This window comes from Pithys albifrons, chromosome 9 (assembly GCF_047495875.1).
Source record: "Pithys albifrons albifrons isolate INPA30051 chromosome 9, PitAlb_v1, whole genome shotgun sequence".
Lineage (NCBI taxonomy): Eukaryota > Metazoa > Chordata > Aves > Passeriformes > Thamnophilidae > Pithys > Pithys albifrons.
In genome coordinates, this window is record NC_092466.1 from 26,780,287 (window position 1) to 26,805,152 (window position 24,866).

Genomic DNA, 24,866 nt, shown 5'->3' on the forward strand with positions numbered 1-24,866 from the left:
GAACTCCAGTTACTGTTCAATAAAAGGAAAAGGTTGAACTTGCTAAAAGGAGTTTGTTAGCTAGATTCACAAGCCAATAAACCTGAAAATGTAAGACTAGAGAAGTCTGAATGTGCCTGTTGTTGGTCCATATCTGAGACCACTGAGAAAGGAGGGAGATGTGCAGCGTGGATTAGCAAGTGTAGCTCTGTGTGGTACAGCAGTGTGTTCAAACACCTCACTGCAGCCTGTCTTGTAAGGAGCCATGCTCCTTAGGCTGACTTGCTCTGTTCTCAGTGTGTGCCTTGGGAGAGAGCTTTTTGTAAGGCAGCTCCTTGTTCTGGCTAATTCTATTACTTACAGGCCTGTGAATGACCTCATAGTCTGTACCTTATGAAGGAAGATAAGCATGTTTAGTGGTTGTATGGCTTTTCTTAGAAGTGTAGATGTGTGAGGGAGAAGGTATTAGAAAGACAGAAATAAACCTCTTTTGCTTTCTTTATGGTAAATGTATTAGTGACTTCAGTCTTTTTTTATATATATATACTTTTCTACTCTGAGCATTCTATTCATCTCTATTTAGTACGTTTCCTGTGAAAACTCTGCTCTGTGTCTATCACAACTTGGTAACTTCTGTATCGATTTCCTCCCCTCAAGTTGTGGTGCTCTTGCAGACAGCTCAGTTAATACAAGTTTTGTGAAGATGGGCAGTAGTCAGAGGAGAGATGTTAGAATTCAAGGGGTTGGATCTTCATGCAGTGCCAGGAAAATCTGTATGATAGTATAACATTTTAAGTACTCAAATTATAGACAAGATAAATATGCAAGCCACTAAACTGCAAAACATAATCCAATAAAAAATTTGCTTTGGTTAGTTCCAGGAGGCAAGCATTCCTTGAACTGTTAGTGTTTCCCCTGTCAGCAGTTACGGCAATTAAATCACATTGTTTAGTTCAAGAAACTTACGTGAAATACTTCGAGGATTGAGTGACCTTTGAGTTAGGGACATGTTACCAGTTCATTCATTTGTATACGAAAGCCTCCTTGTATAAAAGAAAGGAAGTATATTCACAAATGTTTGGGTCTACTTTTTAAAGTAAATAACGAGAATACTACTTGTTGGTTCGTGAAAACTTAAGCATGTCACAAATTTAAAGAAACCTTTTTCAATAGCTTTTGTACTTTGGGTGACTTGGAAATAATGGGGTACAAAGCATTTATATCCAGTGTTCTGTTGCACCATCTTATCAGTGTACATTGATTGCATCTGGCAATTAGATCTGGTGTGATAATTTTTATGACTTTGCTTGTTATGCTGACACCTGTTTCCAGGCGCAGTGTGCCAGATGTATTGCTTTGATTGCATAGAGCCTCTTTATTGATTACTCAATTTTTACTCTGGTGTTGTCATTGATTTTAAACAGACTTGGAGATAGTGAAGATTTATAAACAAACACTTAGCATTTGGAGGTATTTTAGAAACAATTTATCCGCTGGACGTACCCTCTGTAATGATACTTGTTTATCTCTTGCAGAACCATTGCTGTGGTGCCCAAGGTCCAGAAGACTGGGACTTTAACATATATTTTAACTGCAATAGTGAAAGCAAAAGTCGTGAGAAGTGTGGAGTTCCATTTTCCTGTTGTATACCTGATCCTGCTGTAAGTTGTGTCCTGGCTTTGCTATTGCTCTGATGTTGTAAAGTTACAAAAGAAATGACTTCTGAATAACCTGTAATGAGTAGGGCTTTAAGAGGTCTCCTAAATGATCAAAAGTTACTCTTGTCCAGGCAAGCTTTTTCCATATTTCTCTTCCATCCTTTTTAGAGTCCAAAGGTGGCAGCCTGTTACACAGCTGAAATGTATTGTCACCAGAGATTCAAGCTATTTTAGTATCTCCAAGTAGTGGTGGCTGGTGGTGTTTCCTTGCATCCCTGGCCTCTGTTACTTAGCTTGTAAACACCTGAGAGCACTGTCAAAGCAGGGTGTTGGCCCCAGTTATGTTACAACACCCCTCTGCCAGTCAGGTAGGAGTGACTTGCTGATTGTTTATCAGTAACTAGTAAAGTTCTCATGGATGAAGTTGAAAGCATTTGACTTGGTTCTTGTTTTTGCCAAGATTAGTTACTTAGTGGTTAGATGTGTTCACTAAACTTTATAACCCTTTCACTGAATGCCAAAATGTGGAGGTAGGAGCTAACATATAGTGCTTTATAACATTAGTGGGAATAGTTTGCAGCTCAAAATCCATCCAGCAATCCTTGTGCAGGGCAGGTACCCATTGGTAGATTGTATTTAACCACTGGTAGCCCTGTGATTGTATTGGAAATCAGCCAAGGAAATATTTTCTTAGTAAGAAATGTTCAGATTCTCCAGTAATTATTTTCTAATTTAGTTTGAAGCAGAATTGTACAACTGCAAAATTTTTTGTTGCTGATGCTGTATTTAAGGAGAAATAAGTATGTGCAAGTCTTTTTAATGTGAGATTCTACTACTATTTCAATATAGCCCACTATGCATTTTGTAAATTGTTACAATTGCATAGTGCATATATTTTTTCTAAGTCTCATCGAGAACAAAAAAATGTCTTAAAAGGAATGTCTTTGCATCCTTGGTAATAAATACTGTCATTTGGTTGCATAGGATTGTGATCTAGAAGGTGGTCATCTTACTACTTGTGATCTACAACTAGAGTGTTTTGTCTTCAAGACTCTGTATCTTGGAGCTGGGTTATGTGTGAGACTTGAACTATCATCTGAGAGGGCTGAAGTAGCTTGCAGGTGTTACTGGTTTTAGCTCATCAGGATAGCAAGTTGTGTAGTGCTTGAAATGACGGAGCTGTAAAAGGCATATTTCCCCACTGCAGGAGTGAATAAATCAGTCTGGTAGCTCTATTGTTACCTCAGTGGTAGATGGTAAGTGAAGTAGCTAATGTGACACTGATCCTGAAAATGCAGATGTCAGATCTGTGCACTGGCTGTGCAGTTGCTATGCCCCATGTTAAAAAGTCCTTGCTAATCGAAAAGCAAGTGACAGAAGCAGCTGAGATTTCTGGTGAAGAATGTTGTGTTGCTACTGGACACCTTTACTTTATCATCACTTTCCTTGCGTTATTCTAGTGCTTTGCTTGTTTATACTAAAAATGCTGCTTAAAATGGTTGGCTCTGACAGCCCTTGTATGTTTGTGATCATAAGAGACAGAAAAACTTACTGTGGACAGAAGTGAATAGAAGTCAATTGATTTATTTTAAGTCTTTTTTCTTTACAGCAAAAAGTTGTGAACACTCAGTGTGGCTATGATATCAGAAAGAAGGTAAGGTGCTGGGACCTTGCTGTCTGTCATGCTCTGTGCTTACACAGACAAAACTATAAAAATGCTGGGATTGCTGATAGATAGTTCAGCTTAAAATTCTGGGAACTAACTGACTGTGCTATATGGCTACAAGTAGAGTGAGGTAGATGTTTTCTTTTGCATAAAGTAAGCTTGTACTCTGTGAGTGTAGATAAAGCAAGTGATGAAAGAGGTAAAGGGAAAAGTCCTACCAAAAATGGGTAGGACTTGTATTTCAAATATGCATTTCAATTACTGGTTGTAATAGTCTAGTTCTGTTGATCTGTTATCTGATAATTCTGCAGTATTCTAGTAATACTAACATCAATGTCCAACATTCTCTAATTTATATATGTATTTTTGAAGTGTGATTGAAAATGTTACTGCATAAGTGACAAAACATTAGTATAGGTGTATCATGTGATTGGTCTTAGAGTAATTTGAGCAGAAAAATAATAATCTTCCTTTCTATATTCAGAGCAAGAATCAATGGGATGATCAGATTTTTGTCAAAGGATGTATTCATGCTCTTGAAGCTTGGCTACCACGAAATATCTACATTGTTGCAGGTGTCTTCATAGCCATTTCACTGCTTCAGGTTAGTTGTTATTGTTGGAATTCTTTGAAAAAATTCTCATGTTTGTAGATACAGACCTGCCAAAGGTAAAAGTAGTTGTGGACAGGTAAAAAAATATTTTTAATGTGGATTTGTTTAGGTATGAGAAGAGTATGGCACAAAAAACAATTATAGGGAAAGGGACTTACTGTGAAAACACCTTTTCAAAAAGCAAGAAGTGTAATTATGAAAATACAGTACAGTAATAATATGGTGTGTGGTAATTGTGATATATATTGTAATAACAATTATTATTTAAAATAGTATGGTACAGTAAAAATCCTTACTTTTCAATATTCCATGGAGGATGGGACATCTGCTGGTCACCTACTACAAGGGATCTGAACTACAGCATTCTATCACAAATATGAAATTACTAAGACACAGTGCTGTCCTTCATGCTCAGGTTACCTCTCAGGTGGGTGTAAGTGATCTATACCATCCTGCTCAAAAGAACTCAAGAATGTCAGAACAGGGAAATAGGTGAGCAGGTTGCAAATGTGATACTGGCAGAACCAGATGGAGTTGCTGTGACTTGCCACCTCAGTGCTTGGTATATCAAAGAAAACCAAGTTAGAGCGCTACTTCTTTCAAGGTGGATTCTTCTTTCATTGTGGCAGTTCTTTACACTTATCTTAATTTCTTTGCTGTGGAACTGCTTCATTTCCATGGGAAATAGTAAATCTGCTACAGAATGTATTTTCCACAGAATTGACTACAGTTGAGTATAGAGTTGTGGCAAAATACCTTTTCCCAGCCCTAGTAATACTGCCCTCTGTAGCCTTAGTGTTTAAATTTTTTTTTAACACCATCAAATGACAGTGCTTCATGGATGTGAGAAATGCTGTCTTAAGAACACAACATTTCATTAGGAAGATGTTGGTAATACAAAGTGTAACCTTTTGGCAATGTTGTTCTTTATTCACGTCCTGAGTGTCTGTGAAGCCGCTTTCAGTCACTTGTATTTTCAAATTGGGTCTTTCTTGTGCATTAAACTATTTCATGGTGGGACTTGGGAGTTAGACATAACCTGACTACTTATAATCCAAATCTTTCAGCTTTTTCAAAACTTCACCCCAGCTGTATGTTTTTTCTAAGATTGTTTCAGGAAATGTGCTGAGTTAAGAATTTATCTTCAATTTGTAAAGGAAGATTTCTCTTACTAGTGTCTGTGACAAGAATTTCATTTCAGTACAAGTAATTGTTCATTCTGTGTGGATTTAAAAAATTGATCTGAAAACTGACTGGTTTATTTACTCAGAGTTGCAGAATGAACGAGAACGTCTGATTTGTAACTTTAGCAATAGGTAAGCATGAGTGTTTATGACACTCAGACTTGGCTAAGTGGATTTCTTTTAGCTCCAAGTCATGTAGAAGCTTATTATTTTGAAGGCTTGCCAAGTTGTACATCAAAACATCTTTTTTTCATGAATTTTATTTCCTTAAAGATTCTATTGCCTTTATTACATTTTAGTAATAGCCATGCTTTGATGGATGATCCTGGATATGAAATGATATCTGAACCTGCAAACAAACATCTTGCAGACTGGTACGTTACAAGTATTTTATCTCACAAATGGTATGTTTTTTGTCTTTTTAGATCTTTGGGATTTTCCTAGCCAGGTCATTGATTTCTGATATTGAAGCTGTAAAAGCAAGTAATGCCTTCTGAATATAAAAGCAGACAGATGTTGCAAAACAGTATTTTACACAATTATTAATTGGACACCAGGATGGAAGAAATGCCTGGACAGTGAAATACCAGTTATTAAAAGCCTTACGTGGATTTTGCCCTGCTCATGCTTTTTGTTAGAAGCTGGTACAAAAGACATCTCCACACGCACACCTGTCTTACCTTTTTTCTAACAAGACAACTCAGTGCACCAGCGTTGATCTCTGAGGAAGAAATGGAATTTCCCAAGACCTCGTCAGAACAGATTTCAAGGACTGTAGCAGGGAGACATGAAACTGCTGTAAACTCTTTCCCTGAAGGATTACTATGAAAATTATTCTATCTTCACTCCTGTTATCCATTTAAAAATGTAATCTTTTCAGAAGGGGTGTGCTGATTTCTTCAGAATATTGAAATCATTTTAATCTCTACAGTAGACTCATACAGTCATTTTGGCAAGATATCCAGCAACTGTAATTGTTAAGGTATTAGAAATTGGGGGGAAAAAAATCAAAAGCTGTCTAATTCTTTAATTGATTTTTGGTTGTACAGAACCGGTGCTGTTTTGAAAATGCAAACCCGTTCTCGGAACAGGAAAAATCTGACTATCTGTAGCATTATATGTTGAAATGCACATTTCGGGCCAGAGGGAGTGTGAAGCCCTCATGCTGTTTCCTGTCTGAGAAAAATGTAAATGTTCTTTTTTTATAGAAGAAAAACCTCTTTAAAAATGCTTATCCTTTCATTGATCAGTAATATCTTTAAAACGTACTGTCTATGTAAATTTCCAAATGTAGCTTGTTTCAGTAGGTAGAAAGCATGCTGTGGGTGGTCTTGGTTATTCCTCTGGTTTCTCTCACAACTGCTATATGGATCTTCACAAGTCCTAACTGCTACTGTCAGGACTTATGAAAGACTTATAAATTCAGCATCAACCATTACTGAAGTGTGTTTCTAAATGAGGAAGTACATATTTAGTGAAAGATTAGAGTTGTTGGATTTATAAATCTTCTGTAAAGCTATTGAAATATCAGTTCTGCTTGATTCATTGTGCAAATGTGAATCAAAATATGGTGAACTAGGATGATTTCTTCACAGTAATTTTGTATGTCAAACTGAGCTCTTCCTTCTGAGGTCAGGGTTTTTATTTTAATTAAGAGAAAACTAAACTATCTTCTTCCAGTCTTCCCTTCTTGGGAGTTTAGTAGATGGATCTGTAGTTCAGTAAGAGTTCTAGTCTTTTCTAGAAGACTTTGGTGTAGTATCCTTAGCTTTAAGGTAAAAGTATGTGGCTGAAAAGTTCTTGAAGATAGCTGTAGCTATCAGTTTTACTGTGGGCCATATAACTAACACTGTTTACTGCTTCCAGTGACACCGGATTTTTCAGGGAGAGCAGGTTTATTTACAGTGCCTAACATAGTGTAAATTTTAGAAAAGTGTATATTTTTATAATGATATTTTGCTATATGTAGTCTGCCTGACAGATTGAATTCTTCTATTTCTTAGGAAGCCAAATTTTTAAATCTCTCATGTCCTTTTTTTTTCTATAATGATTGCATTAAAAACATTTCACTGACAACAGTTGATCAACAGTAAGAATCTTCATGTCTGTGTTGATTATCCAGACATCCTTCTAGTTTGTAATCTGTGAAGTACTTCAGACAGTGCTGTACTTCACATGTGTACTTCAGCTTTCATAGTTCTTTTTCTGACCAGTGATTGAGACACAACAGGAAAAGGAAGCTTGTCTAAGGATGGCTGATTTCCTTACAGAAGCAGAGAACAGTCTGCTATTAACTCATCTGAAAACCTGAAAGTAAAATGGCTAGAAGTACACTGTGATTTCTTTTTAACTTTGATACATAACAATAAAACAATAGCAGCAGATCACTGAGGGGAAAGCAAGAGGCATTTCTTCTGTAAAGCCTTGAATTTGAGGTCTGTTTTACTTTAGTTCAATCTAATCCATTTGGAGTAACCAAAAATGTGCAAATGTGCTTTGCAAGTGGCAAAGCTGTGTCCAGCGACCTTTGCTTTAAATTGCGGTGCTTGAAACATTACAACACCTCATTAACAACTTACTCGGTTAATGTTCTGTGTAAATAATCTGTTGGATGTAAAATTGCAGAAGGATGCTTCCTATTTGTAGCTTTTTATTCGTAAAACATTGAATTGAAAACTGCAGCTAGGGAATATTTTTTCCTTTGCCATTTTTTTACACAGAAAGCTCCTAATGCTGGGAAGGAATTTCAGCAGTTTGATGAAAATCATCCCAGCATCAAGGATATCTGTGGAGTTCATGCACTGGAATCAGCTGCTGACAAGAGCCAGCATCACCGTTTAGGATTCCAGGGTCTGCACATCTTGCCAAGTTGCCTGAAGACAAATGAATACTTGTCGTTTTTGAAGTACTGTTTGTGTGCAAAACAGAATTTAATTCAAGTGTTGTCTTTCCACAGTGTTCTTAACGGCTTTGACCATATTAACACCAAGTTTGTGTCAGTGCTTCAGTTATCTGGAACTGAATCCAAGAGCGAAGTTCAGCCTATTTGCGGAACTTTAAATTCTTGGAGTGTTTTTTCTGGTTTACACTGTGGACAAATTTCTCTGTGCTTATTCAGTGTCACTTCAGGCTGGTTTGCCCCTAGACATTTTGAACTGTACCCCTGTTGATGATGGTACACATGGCTAGGGTAATGTCAGACTTAAAATGGGAGTACTTTCTACTAAACTTTATTTAGCACCTTCTCTGTGGACCTGCAGTGACTTCATGGCTAAAGATTTAGGTTATAGTTTAAAAAGTCTTGTCAGCAAAAGACATCTGGGTGTGAACCTGCCTCTAAAACCTCGAAGGAGAAGTAATTCAGTGACCTTACAGAGGTCTGATAAATTGTTGATGTGGAGATGTCAGTGGTTGCATTTGGAACAACTTCACAAACACTACAGTGGAGACAAGGTTTTTAATGATGTCAGGTAGGAGCTCAGACTTGAATAACTAGACTGAGAGAAGAAAACATGAATGTGATGACTTTTTTCTGAGAAATGAGCACAATTTATTTCCGTTAAGCAGTGTATTTGTCAGTCCGTTTGACAGTGCAACTGCCCTTCTGTTGCTATTAAGGTAATTGCTTGGACACAGTTTCCCTGTCCATGAAGAAGAGGATCAATACAAGCACTGAAAAAAGTGCAGTGACCAAAGGACCATCAGTCACCTCCTGAAAATCTGAATGTTTCTTCCCAAGAGGTCTTCAGTTTTGGTGACCTCATAGTGCCACGTGGACAGACTTGTACTTCCAGTCCACTGAGGTTGATCCGGCGATTGACTTATGTGTAGAATTGCCTTGTTTTTTTGTTTCCCCATTCCACCCTTCCCTCCTCCTTCCCCTTACTGCCTATGGGTTATCATGCAGCCTGAACATTGGAAGAGGAAGTTCTGTCTTCTTCCTCTGAGATGGCTTTTCTGTGTGACTCAGTATATTTTGTTTCTCAAGCCTTAAATTTGATTAAATAAAATTTGTGTTTTCTACTTCTGGAGTTTGATTTTCTTTTTTTAATTTGTTCCTTCCATTCACTAGTATTTCACTCTCTGAGGTTTAAGACTGGCTACTGAGACTGCAGTTTGTGGATAACTCAGAAATGGTAAAGGTCCACTGGTGTTCATTTGTATATTTTGCTGAAACTAATTCTTGATTTTTTTAATTTTTTTTCCCAGTCTGGGCTGCTGAGTAATAGATAACAGGGATGCTTTTCTCTCCATCATTAATGGAAAGCCATGAACTAGTGAGGAACTGCAGAAGGGTGTAGAGAAAGTGTTAAATCTCTGGACATCCAAAAAGTTAAAACTGCTGTTTTTCTTTTCTCCCGTGTGGTCAAAACCTGCCTGTGTGCTACTCTTCAATTGACTTGTTTAGAGCGGTTTTATGAAATTCCCTTTCTCAGGAGTACTCCTGAGAGTGATATTCGGTGATGAGTGTGGTAGATGAAGTAGTGTTGGTAAGTTTTGCAAGTGGGAGAGCTTTTGCAGGAACACAGTTCAAATGTTGATATGCAGACATAAGCCAGTTGTACTCAAATTGTTTGAAAATGTTTGAAAGCCTTGTTGACTTCTAAAGATAGCGTTTTATAACAGTTTTCTGAAGATCAGTACTTGTTTATATTTTTCATAATAACTTTTCTGATGGGTGAAAAAAGAAGTTGTTCCCTAGTTTTTTGTCTCTGGCACTACGGGGGTTTAAATTTGATCTAGGTCTGGACATTCTAACTCTGCAACATACTTTCAGCTGCTTCAAAAAGTTCCGGTAAGAACAAGCTATAGGTTAGAATCTCTTAACTTTTCCTCTAATCACATTTTTAAATATGAAAGGCTTCTGTAGAAATGTTTAGACATATTTGTTTTACTACAGTTTTTCATTATGTGAAGGTAACCATGTGTTCTCTTACTGGTGATAATGGAATGGAATCCACATCTTTACCCGTGCCCGCTTGTAATTTCTAACTAGCTTTAATTCTCTGTCTTATCTAAGCACTGAATGTTCATTGACTGCAGTTTCTTGCAGACTTTGCTTCTGCTGGGTCTCATTCCCAGGTTACAATAGGTTACAATACAGCTCTGAAATGAGGACAAGACTACAGCCTCAATTATTTAGGAATATAGTTTGTGACTGTAGCAGAAATGAGATTTAAAATTGGAAATTGAAGGGAGAGTTAGTTTGGTTTTAACCTAGTCACTTAACAGCTGGGCTCACAGTGTGATTCACAGTGTGCAGAGGTTGAATTGGTGCCTGTTGGCCCTTTGCATTGTTTAGGCTATAGATATAATCCAACACGTTGCATGATACAAGCTTGAGATTTTTATATAATTATTTTCAAGTCCTATTGATGGGATTTTTCTTGTGTGTATCCTGATTTGACAAAACCAAGCAGCTTAAAAATGTATAACAGAAGTGGTAATTGTGATGCTGCTTCTGTGATGTTTTCTATGATCACTTACTTGACAGACTTTATTCTTACTGTATGTTAGTAGCTCAGTGAAGAGCAGCAGTGATGCAAGTATCAGTAGGCCAAATAAATGGGCAGATGAGGTTTGGGGTTTTTTATGTGCAGCTTTAAAAGCAGGAGCTGTACCTGGACTTTCAGTAGTGTTGGTTGTGTGGCCACATTGCAAATACAAGGCAGGGTTGCAAAGCTGGCGATTTGTGTTTGCTTCAGCAGCAGTGCTGGGTTGCCATGGGGGAGAGGGGACACAAAGAAGGGAGGCTAGTGAGGTGTCTCTCCTCTCAGAACCTGTAATGTTGTGACAGCTTCCTTGACCACATTTGCATTGCTGTGACTGCAGAGTTTTTCGAGAGTTTCTTTAATCTTGTCCTCTTCTATTTCTCTTCTCAGATTACCTGCATGGGAGAGGAAATGCTGACTTTTAGTGACATGTGATGGTATAGTGGCTCCCAACAGTGAAATAAAAGTTTCAAGTACTTATTATTTAAAATGAGCTGCTCTAATTCAATTTTTTTCTTCAATCAATACCCCTTCAGCTATTGGAAGTATTGAATATGTTATGATTCTTTTTTCTCTTGTTTGACTTACACGAACTGATTGACAGAAGAAAAGTACTTTGAACCTGTAATACAGGAAAATTTCCAGCTTTTTTTGTCTGTATGCTTTTAGTCAGCATTTCTTATTTGTAAGAATCAACTCTTAGTGTTACAGTTAGTCTATTAACATTCTAAGTATATATACCCCTGGGAAAACGTCTTATATCTCACATCTGTTATGTCAGTGCCTCATAAGAGCACTGAAGGATGCCAATGGAAATCCAAAATCTCTGTGGCTACAGGGAAAAAAATAAGAGTATACTACCAAATCCAGCTTGTCTGTCAGAAAAGGGTGGTTCCAGGATTTGAAAGGCAGCTCGCCCTGGGTTAGATCCTTGTTTAAGCACAAAAGTTATTTGCAATTCACATAATTTTTGTTTTAGGGTATGAGAAACTGCCATGAGATCTTTGGACTCCTGTTTTCAAGGTGGTTGTTCTCATTTAGGGCCACACACCCAGGATAGTCTGATCTTGCTTGAAGCACTTTAAGTCTTCCCTAACTTTCGAGTGAAACTGAAATCATATCCTTCACATGCTTCACTAAAAGTGACTATGGAAAGGCAGCATTGGTAAAATTGCTGTTTAATCTCAGTTTCTGGTTTGCTTACAGCATAGGCAGAGCAAAGGAATGCCTGCCTACAAACATGATACAGACTATTGCTTTGAACACAAAAATGCTGTGGTACATGCAGGGCCTGGGTCTGCCAGGCATTTGTACACGGTGAAGTTGGACAAAGATGCCTTTATTCTAAGGCTCTAATTTTCTGTGTGAGGACCTCATTATGCCACTGACTCACTGGAATAAAGCCTTTTTTTTCTATTTTATTCAACTGATGGTTTAATCAACTTTCCATAAAGAAGCTACTTGACTGTGATGTTTGCTTATCAATAAAGAATGAACCTGTTTCATATCCTTTACTTATTCACTGGAGCATCACAAGCAGCACATTTTGGTAACAGAAAACACTTTATCACAAATATCTATCCTTTCATCACAGACAATTTAAAATGTGGTTACCTGAATTAAGAAGCCTGCGCAAAAGACCCATTGAATTGTATTTCACCTCGGGACTTGAATTATCATCTTGTAGAAGTTTGTGCAACCTTTGAACTAGCTGTGATTCTTTAAAAGACTCTTCAAGGGTTTCTGAAAAATAAGTACACAAATGTCCTGAGGTCTTATCTGAAAAGAAAATGGAAAGTGAACATGCTTGCTTTCTAAAAACAAAATTCTTGGCTTCATTTCAAATTGGCACTTCAGGGATGTCTTGGGCAACTGTCTTCTGTACTAGAGAATTTCTGTGTTGTTTTTTGTACACTATTTTTTCACAGGCCTCCTTCTTGAACTATAACCTCAGATTACAATTTGCCATGTTCAATGCTAGAAATGTGGATTCATATTAGTTGCCCAGTTGAGTTTGAGAGTTTTAATGTCAGACAAGGAGTAAAATGGGTTCTTTACAGTCTTGCTGGTATAGGAAATTCAAAATTTGAAATTGACTTTCTTTTCAATTTGTTTTGATGTAGATTTCTGTGGCGAGACCAATTTCCAAGTCTTGCGTACAAATTTTTTCAAATTTGTCCTGTAACTCTGAAAATTAACTCAGGAAAAATAGGTACATCTTTATGGTGTTCTCACTTGCTTCATTTGCAGCTTCTACAATACCTTTTTGTTTATGCTTTATTTCTTTCCTTATCTCTGTCTTCTGAAGATTATTTCTTCCATTTATAGTCTTCAGTGATCATTCAAATATGTAATTTGTACATAATTTAGACTTTCTCATCTTTTTTTCTTCATCATCTTTACTTTTCCTCAGTTTTACTGGGGATTTTGGGCGGGTGGGGGGTTTGTAGGTTTCTAACATCATACCATGCCATTCAACAAACTGCCTGTCCATGCAACCTGTTAATTTGACTCTCCTAAGCAAAATGTTCTTCAGGCAAATTCCAAAGTCTTTCCTTTTGTGATCTGTGTGGCTGACAACCTTTATTTTATGCTGACAAACTTTTTTGCTTGTGTTACTTACAATTAACAGCATGACAATGTTTCTTAATAATTGAGGATATTGCACAGGTGACTGCTTTAGGGAGAAAAATACCTAAATCAATTGCAGATGCTACTGCCAGGGCACTGAGAGCCTCATTCTGCGTGGCAGCATCGTCGCTGCTTGTCATGGAAATCAGATGCCTCACTCCTTGTGCCTCCTGGATGGCTTTGACCACTTCCTGTTAAAACAAAGGTAAACCAGATGGAAATCTGACTTAAAGTAGAATGAAGAGAGAAACTGCACTCTTCACCTTCTGAGTGGATGGAAATTATTTGCCTGCTGAGGTGCAAACTGATAATATTTGGGGTTTACAGATAACATTGCTTTGATTGTATGTGTCTGCTTAGGGCTGGTTTAATTTGCCTGGACTATCAATACACAGAAGTAAGTATGAATGCATATCTGTGAGATAAATATATTTTTTCCTTGAGTTTTAGTTTGTCCTTATTTCACTTTTTCATTTCAAACCATTAAACTGATAGTATCTACTTTTTAAATCACTATCTCCAGGTTGGGATGCCTGCACATGATTCACAAGAAATAGAAGCCTATTCTAAAATGCCAGCAGATACAAATCAGGTTAACCCCCTACTAGGTGGTTAAGTGGCTATTTAGAGCTTCTGGAGGGCTGACATTTAAGACAGGTCTGGGTTATCTTTGCCTTTTGAAATTTGAAACATATTTATGGCAAGAGAAAAACTTTGCCTACTTACAATTTGTCAAGCCTTACTTGGGCAGGGCAAAAGTTGACAAGTGGCAGTAAGTAACCAAGTTGATTGTTTCTGTGAGGTGTCTGTGGCTGTGAGTGCGCAGGTTTCCCAGTCCCTTCCCCCTTGCTGATGTTGTGTCAGACCAGAGAGTTTTACTGTGAACTTTCATGTAATTAATTGTGAAGCTGTGTGTCCTGTTTATTCCTTAGGGATATCAGCAAGCTTTAAAAATATTTGAGAAGGATAAAATAGGAAGATATCAGACCAGTAATTCTCCTACTTGAGATCTGTTGTGATGCAAGATCGATGCCAGCAGCCGATTTGCTTCTCCCCGGAGGCCGGTGTGGTCATTCTCATTGCACCACTGCACGAGTCTGTGGAGCAGCATGGGGTCCTGGCCCAAGACTTCAGCTGCATCAGCTGCAGAGAAAAGCATCATCATAAACATTCAAAATCAGACTTCTCAGTCTGTATCATAGAAATGTGATGTAACTAGGGCCACAGGCCGGGGCTTCTAAAGGATCTTGGAAGTCTTTAGTAAAGACATCTTAGAGGTGAAGGGCAAAATAAGCTATTCCAATAGACCTATCTTTTAAAGAGGCTGCTGAAGCAGGGTTTAAAATGAGCAGCTTTGTATCTTTGAAAGCAAATACTCTGTTGCTATACTGAAATACTTCTTCATGAGGACTGTCCGTTTCCCACTTGGTTTCTTGCACTTTGAGCCCTGCACACATGTAATCATGGGCTCTTCAGAGCCTGTTTTTGCTGTTTCAGAGATAATTACTGTTGGTAGTGTGGGAAGCCCAGTCTTAGTACAGAATCGCAGCATGTCAATAATTGGATGATCTGAGTCTTAAGAATGTGTGTTGATTTGTGTATAAGGCATCATCAAAACTTCCCTGTGAATGTAGAAGAGTCTTTTAATTTGCATTCCCCTGTGTTCAAATAACCCTATCTCGAGGCTTGCTAGAAGTATTAGTCTGTGTGGTTGACTTTTGAAAAAACCAAACACCTCACTAGAACTTTTCCTGAGAAGTGGAACTCTAATTATGTGCTGGGGTTTAAGGCTTGTTGCCACTAAGGGAGACTGTTCTGAAAGCTCTTTGAAGTTCAGCAGCAAAAGAAACTTTACTCATCCTCTCTGAGTATTGTCAGTCTGACATAAGGGTCCACGTGAGTCTTACTGCATTTAATTAATGCATCTTTAAAGTGCTGTGGATCCCAAGTGACTAAATGGTAGGAGATAATTTTCTAAGCAAGGGAAAAATGCAGATATAAGGGTGCTGAAGACTGAAATACTCTATTTAACTAAATATATTAAGTGAGGGCTCAGACCTGAGAACATCGTGGTAAATAACTGTTAGATACTTGATTTAGTTGTTTCTGTTCAATACTAAAGACTTTTTGAAATTCTGTATCTTGACTCAACTGGAATTCTCTTTAAGTAAACGGTACTAAGAGAAAGATCAAGTAGTAATGTGCACAACTTAATTTGCCTTTTTGTAGGAATTGAATGCTCACCCATTTGTCTTTGAGCACAAAAGAGCTGTTTTGTAAACTGACAAACTGCTGTTTCTGTGTTGCAGGTAAACTGAGGATATAAATGCACAGCACTTCTGGCTGGGCATCAGATGTAGACTGAGAGGTAAGAGTAGTCACAGGACAGACACATTTGGTGTAGAGTTACTCTAACTGCAAAAATAAATTGTGATTATAAGATTTAATTGAAGTTTAGGAGTCTCATATAATTAAGTAATTCAAAGGTTTTCTTGTTGCCTTCATTTTGTTTATCCTGAGTCCTGTGCCATGTTTGCTGCACACCCCTCGATGAGAGAGCAGATGAGCATGAAACATGCATTTTTGTACTGTGGAGAAGGAAAGATGTGGTAAAGCTTTTTGTTGGAAGTGTGCATTTCCTAAGAAGGGCTATAAAAGGTCTGTGCCCTTTTTATAGTATTTTTCTGATTTTCTAGTCTTAAAAAAATTTCATGTCTGAAAGAAGGTAGTGAGTGAGATTCCTGGTCTTTGGGATGCAGATTCAGAAAGAGAAAAATGTGGGGAAAGTCTATATGGTTTTAAGATACTGTGGGATTTGTCTCTTGGAGCTTTGCTGATGCAAAGATTTCAAGAACCAACATTAGCATCCTAAAAAATTGGATAGGTTTGGCTGATGGGGCATCACCCAGTTCCTGTTCCTTTACCTGTCCTTTTCTCTGTCCATTGCATTTGCTTTCAGATATTCTGGAAAGGATCAAATAGTATGTGTGCCAGAAGGTCTGTGTCAGTAAACCATGTGATTAGTCTGGATATTTTACAGGAACTGTAAGTCAACCTATACTCACACCCCATTTTATCAGATGGGCAAGTACAGACACTTCCTTTTCTGTTTTTCCAGTACACTGTGGAACAATCCAGGAGTGAAAATCCCACAAAGAATTTGAGATCTTATTAGCCTAGTTGGCAGGTCTTGAGATAAGTGTTGTCATTGCACGGCCATCTGAATGTTATCTCCTGTAACACAAGGCTTTTGTCTCTAGGTCAGATGTTACTTGTTTAGTCTGAGATCATGATAATCCAGTTTAGTACAAAAAGGTGAAAGAGGTAAGAGGTGGTGAATGGAACTGGTTTGAGAGGTTTGTTCAAAGGTACATTCTTGACCCAGTCCGGCAGGGACTTCCTCATGTCTACCAGCAATAGAACTCTAAGATAAAATCCAATTAGTTAAGAGGAAAACCTTTTAACCTGCAAAATTTAGATAAATCGTGTGTGTGATTGAACTTTCAACTGAGCTGAAAGGTCCTTTGGCTATTAAAGTGCAGAAATTATTCTGCTTCTCCAAAGCAAAATGATGGAAAAACTAGGAGCGAATGTTAACATCTCTTTAGAGTAATGAAGCTGACAGGTCTGTCTGCAGTTTCCTATAGTTAGGAAGAAACCTATCTCTTCTAGCCTCTAGGCCTCAGCGTGCCTGCTGACAGTCATGGTAATAAATGGATATTAGATAAGGCAATTAGCTAATTGAGTGTGGACTTCTTAGTAAATATGCATTCATAAGAGTTTTGAGTTGAGTTAATTCAGGGCTCATGGGTAAACAGAATAGAAAGTATTAAAGGTGTCAGAATTTTGTACTCATAGACAGGAATGGGTAAACATTGAATAATCTACATCTTGTTTTTTCTGCTTCGCACTTCGATAACTGAGTTGTTTCAGAAATTGTGCCTCATGCCAAATTCCAGCTTCTTGCTAGGGCTGGTAATGGAACTAAAAAACCAGATAACTTAGTGTTTGATAATTTAGATCTGTGTTATTATGGTATCTCAGTTTTAAAAGCTAAATGCTCTCCGCTGTCAGAATTCAGTTAGGACTTCAGAAGAATTACCTTTCAATGCCTGCTTCAAAGCCTGAGAGGAAGGCAATGCTAAATTTCTATCTTGCAATGTCCATTTCCTATCCTGGTGAAATATAGATGAAAGCAGCTTTACGGTGGACTGGAGTAATTTCAAATTAATGAGGGATAGGTCTAAATTTTATGTTGTACATGTTATTTTGATAAAGGATGCAGTCAGTGTGCCTGCAGTGGTGCAATTAAGTGCAACATGGAATGTAGGAGAGTGAGGTGGGTTTTTTCCTTTTGGATATAATTAAAGAATTGGTATGTCTAATTGTTCTATATAAGTTGTCTGTTACCATCACAAAATGGTGATACTGTTCTGGTTTTGACCTGTCTCTCTTTATTCCTGTGCATCAAGGGATCTATATTGATTAGTGCTCTAGAGTAGCTGCTCTGCTTATACAAAGGGCAATACCAAAACCTACACCACTTGTTTTTGTGTTACACTGTGATAAGCAGCAAAGTAAGCTGAAGGATAGATTAAGATATTGTAGTAGATCTTTAATGTAATTCTGACACTGTACATGTTTCTCAAAATCCAATGTTGTGCAAAGAATGAGTATTGTTGTCTTTGCATACCCACCTCTTTGTAAAACTGAATGAAGTGCAAGTATGTAGTCCAGTATTTCAACACGCAAGGTAAATGCAACATTTGAACCTCACCAGCAAGATAAACCTGGCAATAAGTGTATAGAAAGACTGTGTGAGGGGTAGAAACAAATTTCTTCTACCTCTCTCCATCCCAGCTTTGTTTGTTCCTTTTATATTCTTCATTTCTTTATTGATTTTTCTGTCCTGTGATTTGACAATGTAAAGCCTTAGCCTGACTCTTCCATCATACTTATGCTCTATCTGTGGTGGAAAACATCTTCCTTGTAGGCCTTTGCCCATTCTCATGGACTATTTCAGATTCTTCCATTTAGTTTCTCATCTACCTCTGAGGCTGACTAGGTCAGTGTGGAAATCTTGCAGCCTCTGGCAATCATCTCTGTTGGAACCTCTCCAGACTGAGTGGAATTAGGTTAGCAGGACACTTAACCTGTCCTCTTGCATATGCATTGTGTTGCAGGGCTAGGTTAGGAGAGGGACGTTCAGTTCATCTCAATAAACACTGGCAATTCCCTACCTTGACCATCTGCTAACATCCGTAATGTTCCAAGAAGTTTAAACTGCACAGGAGGACTCTCTGATCTTAGAAGTGTCTCAATCCGTTCTGCAACACCTTCCTCCAGCATCTGAACCTTGCTAACAACTAGAAAATAGAAGAGAGATGTTGACATGAAGCTTAGTAACTACATAAGCATCTGAAAATACAGGTATGACATAATTGCATTATGCTTTTAGCAGAAGGTTCAACTTGTTAGAGAGCTCAGAAATGAAGTCAGGTTTACCTGGTTATTTAGTCTTCTCTTTTGGGAGTGGTCCCGTGGTGTAAAGGAGAGCACTCTGGACTCTGAATCCCAAGGACCTGAGTTCGAGTCTCAGTGGGGACCATCCCTGGCAGTTAAATGCCTCCCTGCCATCCCATCCTGTCAGATCTTGGATGCTCAGCAGGGTCAGCCCCGGTTAGTACCGGGTGCTGTGACAGTCCCAAGGACTTCACTGTCACTGTCCAAGCTCGCTCGGCTGTGGCAAATGAACCTTAGGACTTACACGGTGGGGCCAGTTCTGTGCACGCTGTGCCTCACCTAAAACATCCACTGCACAGGCTGGAAGGGTACACCTCGTGGGGAGAGCCTTTCTCAAATCTTTGTTCATGATGTCTGGCCATACACATACAGGCTTCTCTTTTGAGCTAAAACTTTCCTAGGAACTGCTGTTAGGTTTCTTTGGTTACTTTTGCTCTTAGCCCTGCCCAGAACAAAGTACAGAATAGATAAATGCAGCATTGTTGTTTCTTTTTCCAGTTGGATAGACGAACCATTCATTCGCCCACACACATGAAGCCTGTTCTGCGCTTGCTCCTCTTAACTGAACTGGGTGGCAGAAGTGATTTACACAGACGTAATTTTAGAAAATGGGTTTTCTTTTTACATTTGAGCTCACTCCTCCCCTGTTGTTTGTGCCTTTGTTCCTGTGCTTTCTGAATTTTTGCGCCTTTGCACTGGTGGTTGGTGTAGTAATCCCTGGTAATAACCAGAAGCTTGTCTGGAAGGAGTCCCAATACTGCTTAGCTGTGCTACCAAAAGCTGCTTCCTCCATAGCAATTTTCTTCCCATCTTCTGCATGCATTTTTTGTGGGGTGACGAGTAGGATAGGACAATGAAATTAGGGAGATAACTTATATGCCTTTGTCCTGTTATTGGGCAAATTGAGAAGCAGACCCTATTAGTAGCTTGCTCTTAATGGTCTTGTTTGTCAGTGGCACAGACTGACTGCCTTCACTAGATCATAGTAACTTTTTTTTTATAAGCATCTGTTCTCTTTTAAGATCAATACTTGAATCAAAGACTTCTCCTGTGCCTGTTTGCAAGTGTTGGCTGATATTTTTTTCTTTTTTTCCCTCCGTAGTACACTATATTGTTGAAAGTGATAGAGTTTGTGTGTTTCTAGGAGTGATGTATAACTGTTAGGGAATGTCTTACGCATATTACAGATGAAAATACAGATGTTTTTGTGAATTGATGAAGAAAAGGACAGTGTAAGAATAGCATTTTAAGTGCCCATAAACTTGGAAAGATCTAAAATGGTTTGTAATAGACTTGAACAGAACAGATAATGAAAATACTCTGGATTGATACATTGATATTTTGTAATTCAGAGTTGAGCTTTTTAAAATGCAGCTTCAAGGAACATTAAGATTTAGTGGTTCTTTATGTAGCAGGCAGTAATATAGAGTTTAAGTTGTAGGTCACAACTACATTTTTCTGAAGTTTTTAGATCCAGTAATCTTTGCAGGATCAGCTGTATTAATTGCTTGGTTAAGGAACTTAAGAAATGCTTGGGCTTGGCATTGCAAAAAGTTGGCTTTTGGCATTTGTTGAGAAACAGGTTCTGTTGTGAGACAGAATGTGATCATCTCTGCTTGTTGTCAAGGCAAACTACATCAAAATTACTCTCATTTAAGAGATTAATTGGTATCTTTGCTGGTTGTAAGAATAAATCCTGTTGTAATATTGCAGGAATGAAGTAATGAGAGCAGGCATGGGACATACTTAGGCTTAGAGATAAAAAAATCCACTTTTTTGTTCTAATAGTGATAGTTAAATTTTCCCTATAATTTATGCTCCTAATTTCAGCTGGCGCTCTGTGATTTGTCCTGATTCTGTGATTATCTCCTTACGGCTCTGTGTTGGACTGTAGCTGCTGTAAGATAGCTGGCCTGCATCTTTGAAGCACTGCATACTTTATTAACACCAAAAAGCAGTCTGCACAGGCCTTTGCCTGCTGATGTGAATGCTGGTAGAACATCTCTTCACAGAGAAATAAAATAGACATAGTATCAGTGAGGGGCTTATGGTGTATAGTATGTTTATTAAAATACTGAGTAGACTGACATGGCTGGCTAGCATTGTAATACTATAAGCCAAACTAAATTATTTGAGAACATGTTAAAAGTAATTTGAAAAAGTAAGTGGAGTTCTGAGAAGAGCTTTTGTAAGAAAAAAGAATTAGTGTTTCAGGCTTTAAAAGGAAGTAGTGAGGTGAAGCAGCAACTGGATATTCTGAAACTCGCTCTTGTTTGAAGTAATGATTACGTGTGAAACTATTAAACGTGCTGGCTAGCCAACACAGTAAAAGAGGCAAGCAACTTCAAGTACTTTTATTTTCAGAAATAGCACTGATGTAATGCTCTGAAGTACTGTATAGCAGTAGGACTGCATTGCAGGATGCCTCTGAAGTCTTTAGCAGAAAATTTTTGGCCTGAATGGTACTTCAACATGGAAGCAGTAAATCTGAGATGAGAAGCAGCATAATTTTCTGATATGGATTAAGAAAAGATCACAAGAGTGGAATCCCAGAATAGTTTGACTGGGAAGGAACCTTCACAGGTCATCTAGTTCAACTCCTCTGCAGTGAGTAGAGACATCTTCCACTAAATCAGGTTGCTCAGAGCCCTATCCAGCCTGACCTTGAATGCTTCTACCGCCTCTCTGGGCAGCCTGTTCCAGTGTTTCACCACCCTTATCATAAAAGATTTCTTCCTTACCTAATTCTAAATCAACTCTCTTTTAGTTTTTTGTTTTGCAACATTGTCTACTAAAAAGTGTGTCCCCACCTTTTATATGTCTCTATTGACTGTCACTTTGGAATTGAAAGGCCAAATTTACACTGAATATTGGCTTACTAGATGAGCAGATTTATAAAATCCCTACCAGCTATGATGTGAAAGCCCCACTCCATACTGTGTAAACCATATTCTGAATTTTTGTCTTGAGTTGCTTGTTAATATGAAACTATTTCAGCAGCTGGCAATGTGATCACACTATTATATTTGTAGACCCTTTATGTAGTTGAGGAAGTCCTGATAAATTATTGAAATATATGTTTCTGCAGGGGTGAGGGGAAAGTCAGTTGCCCCTAAAAATGCAAAGGACTGAAATTGGTGTCTTGGACAGAGCTGCAGAGATCTCTATTACATGACCTGTCTTTACAAAGAATCACAGTAAGTCAATTGTCTTCAAACTCTGTACCTGGTATAGCAAGGTTTTGAAGTGCACTGAGTGCAGCATGTTGAACAGAGGTGTCCCCACTCTGCACATGTTTCTCCAGAAGATCTAGAAGCTGATGTATGACTCCCAGCTGTACCATCCGTAAACAGTTGCCATCTGAAGAAAGAGGCAAAACCAAGCAGGTGGGAGAGGTAAGAAACAAGGATAGAAATGAATAATGCGAACTGCGAATTCAGAGAGTCTTTGCCTTGACTGTTTTTGTGTCCTGATAAGATCGAGACTAAAGCTTTTGCATTGTTTTTTTGCAACCTTCAACTCTAGAGATGTGGGCATCAGCTACCTATGAACTGATGCTGAGACACCTTCCAGTAAAGCTTAGGTTGAGAGAGCTGTCTAGGGACAGTCACTGTCAAATTCAAACCCTAGACTCTCCAGTCTTTTTTCTCAGCACTGCGGTATTTTTCCCTATGTATGTAGTGGAATACCAGTGGTGTTTTCCATTTCTCCCCTGGCTAGCTTTAATATTCCAGTTTTCCTATTCTGCTGGTTTAAGAGATTATTGTGAGACCAGGGATCTTATCCACCAATGGTAAGACTGATTACTAGTTCTCTACTGCTCTTACTCCTTGTTTTCTATTAAATAAGTTGTTATTAACTGCTCATTGAAAGAATGAGACCTAGGTTTCTCTTACCTATTCTGAGAAACCCACTTTCTAAACGGAGAAGTCTATTTGTATTGCTCTCATAGGAAGCTAGGAATATACGAGTTCACCTGGAGTTCTGATTTATTTAATCCTGATGAAAGAGCAGAATTGTACATGAAAAAATCTCACACTTTGCCTAGTGATGCTTTGCCATATTTTGTCAGTGTGTGTACGTTTCCTTTGTGTTTGAGAAGTTGCTCTGTACACGTGACAGCCCTTGTTATCAGAAGCTGCCTAAGTCACCTTGTTAGGAAATGAGTGCTCTCCTAAAGAGCAAAAGGAAAACCTCTATACTACAGTCTGCATACTTCCTAAAGGAAGTGTTTTGAAGATGTCATTTGGCAAATGATTTTCTGTATTTTACTGTATGCAGTTTATTATACTTCAAAAGAAGTATACGCCTGACAGCCATCCACCTTTCCATATTGCTGTGCTGGTACCTTGTGATTGCTGCTTGTTAAAACATGGCAAAACAGTGTGAACACTATGTAGAAAGACCACATCTTCACCTGGAGTAAACAGTTATCCATGGACCTACACAGACTTTTTGCAAGTACATAATCTGGCCCAAAGTACTTGAGTGCTTCTCATGTTTCTAACTGCACTCTGAGATGTACAGACTTCTGATTTTTGTATGTATAGCACGTAAAAAGGGCTCTAGTAATTTGAACATTTTTGCTGGTTTGGATCTTATTTCCACCTCAAAGTAGTAAACGCTCCTCTATGTTGTCTTTTGAAGCAGTGCCTACTATTCCTTTCATCTCTTACCATTTCAGTTACTAGCTTATTTTTCCCCAATATAACTACATATGTTAAATAAGAATTCGTCAAATTGCTTGTAAAGTCTAAATGGATATTTTCATGAGAAATCTGTCAGTCTGTGAAATAGTTGGAATTCTACTCATGCAAAAACCTCTTGATATCATTTTATGCATACATTCTCAAAAGCTGGTGGTTTTCCTTGTGATTCTTCAAATGTTCTCTTGCCTGGTCCTAATCTTTGGAGATCAGAGTCTTCTTTAGGATTTATCTCTGTAGGAATAGGTCTGATGTCCTCCTTTGATCTGGTAAAATTCTACAAGCAAAACATTTTGATCTTCATACAAACTAACCTTAATTGCACCTAATTACTCTCCTGCCCCACCTTTCAAACTGAAGAATGGCAGAGCATTTTTTATTTTCTCATGTAGAGAAGTGCAAATAGGCAGAGCCCATTAGTGGCTACCTTGCTTAGATTGTCGCAGAACTCCAAATTGCTATTCTGTCCTATGGAGTTTTTGCTTGGATAACATCAGAACCTCCAGCTTAATGGCTCATAGTTAAAGTCTGATGGGAACAACCACTGTCATAGCTGCAAAAGCTGTTATCTTTTCACTGCCTGGAAGTCATTTGATGCTGAGATCAGATTTTCATAGGATTTTTTTCCCCTTAGATTAAAGGCTGTGCATACATCAGTGGCACATAGTGGGGCATGAGAGGGATTATTCACTTTTTCCACATGAAACATGTAATGGTGTTGTGGGGAAGATGGAGGGAGAAGAGCGAATGACAAAGCAAGCCATTCAGTTGAATAAATTGAAGATAGCCAGTTTAAAGGCACTGAGGCCATTTCTGTGGCCTTTGTAGAGGCACGATGCACAATGGCTGATTCAGAACAAAGTATAAGGCAAGGAAGAAAGGAGTCTAGAAAGGATGTGAAGGGGAGGTGAAGAGCTGTGTGTGTGATAGCTTGCTTTAAAAAAAAAGACAAGAAAGCCCCCAACATTCGGACAGATGTGAGGGAATCTTTTATAATAATTAAGCACATATTAGAGAAGAAAGTTGAGTAATGTTTAGCTCCCTTTTGTTAATTGAGTTTGAAGCCAGTAGCGTAGCTTTCAGTGAGAAAGGATGGAAAATGTGGTGGGGAACTTTTTGCTGATTCAGCACAGCATGTTTGCCTTCCAGGAGCCTGCTTACAAGAATCTCAGTGTTTCTTTCTGCCTAGTATAAAGGTTCATTGCTTTCTATAATAGGAAAATGAAAAATAAAATGGCTTATCTTCTTTTCCCCCCCATGATGTGTCTGAGTACCCTCCATCTCTAAAAGTGACTTAAAACCTGAAATATCAGTAACTGTGTGTTACTATTTTCTTCATTTCTAACAAATGTATTTGCCATGAAATATTTCCAGTCTCCCCTCGAGTAAAGTGTGATTTAGGGGCAGAAAAAAA

At 38.2% G+C, this 24,866-nt stretch overlaps 2 protein-coding genes across 4 annotated transcripts in view; one reads left to right on the forward strand and one right to left on the reverse strand.

The window, feature by feature from the left end:
* Nucleotides 1-9,123, forward strand: part of TSPAN14 (tetraspanin 14) — a 37,108-nt gene extending 27,985 nt beyond the window's left edge. For all 3 annotated transcript variants that reach the window (XM_071563589.1, XM_071563590.1, XM_071563588.1), the window contains 4 exons: nt 1,515-1,640; nt 3,247-3,291; nt 3,788-3,907; nt 5,526-9,123. In XM_071563589.1, the coding sequence (XP_071419690.1) occupies nt 1,515-1,640; nt 3,247-3,291; nt 3,788-3,907; nt 5,526-5,597 (363 nt within the window). In that variant the 3' untranslated portion in view covers nt 5,598-9,123. The remainder of the gene's footprint in view (nt 1-1,514; nt 1,641-3,246; nt 3,292-3,787; nt 3,908-5,525) is intronic.
* Nucleotides 9,124-10,365: 1,242 nt separating this feature from the next.
* Nucleotides 10,366-24,866, reverse strand: part of LOC139675729 (rap1 GTPase-GDP dissociation stimulator 1-B-like) — a 33,049-nt gene continuing 18,548 nt past the window's right edge. The window contains 6 exon segments of the mRNA XM_071563738.1: nt 10,366-10,987; nt 12,207-12,335; nt 13,288-13,414; nt 14,227-14,366; nt 18,464-18,589; nt 21,972-22,106. Of these exon segments, the coding sequence (XP_071419839.1) occupies nt 10,854-10,987; nt 12,207-12,335; nt 13,288-13,414; nt 14,227-14,366; nt 18,464-18,589; nt 21,972-22,106 (791 nt within the window). The 3' untranslated portion in view covers nt 10,366-10,853.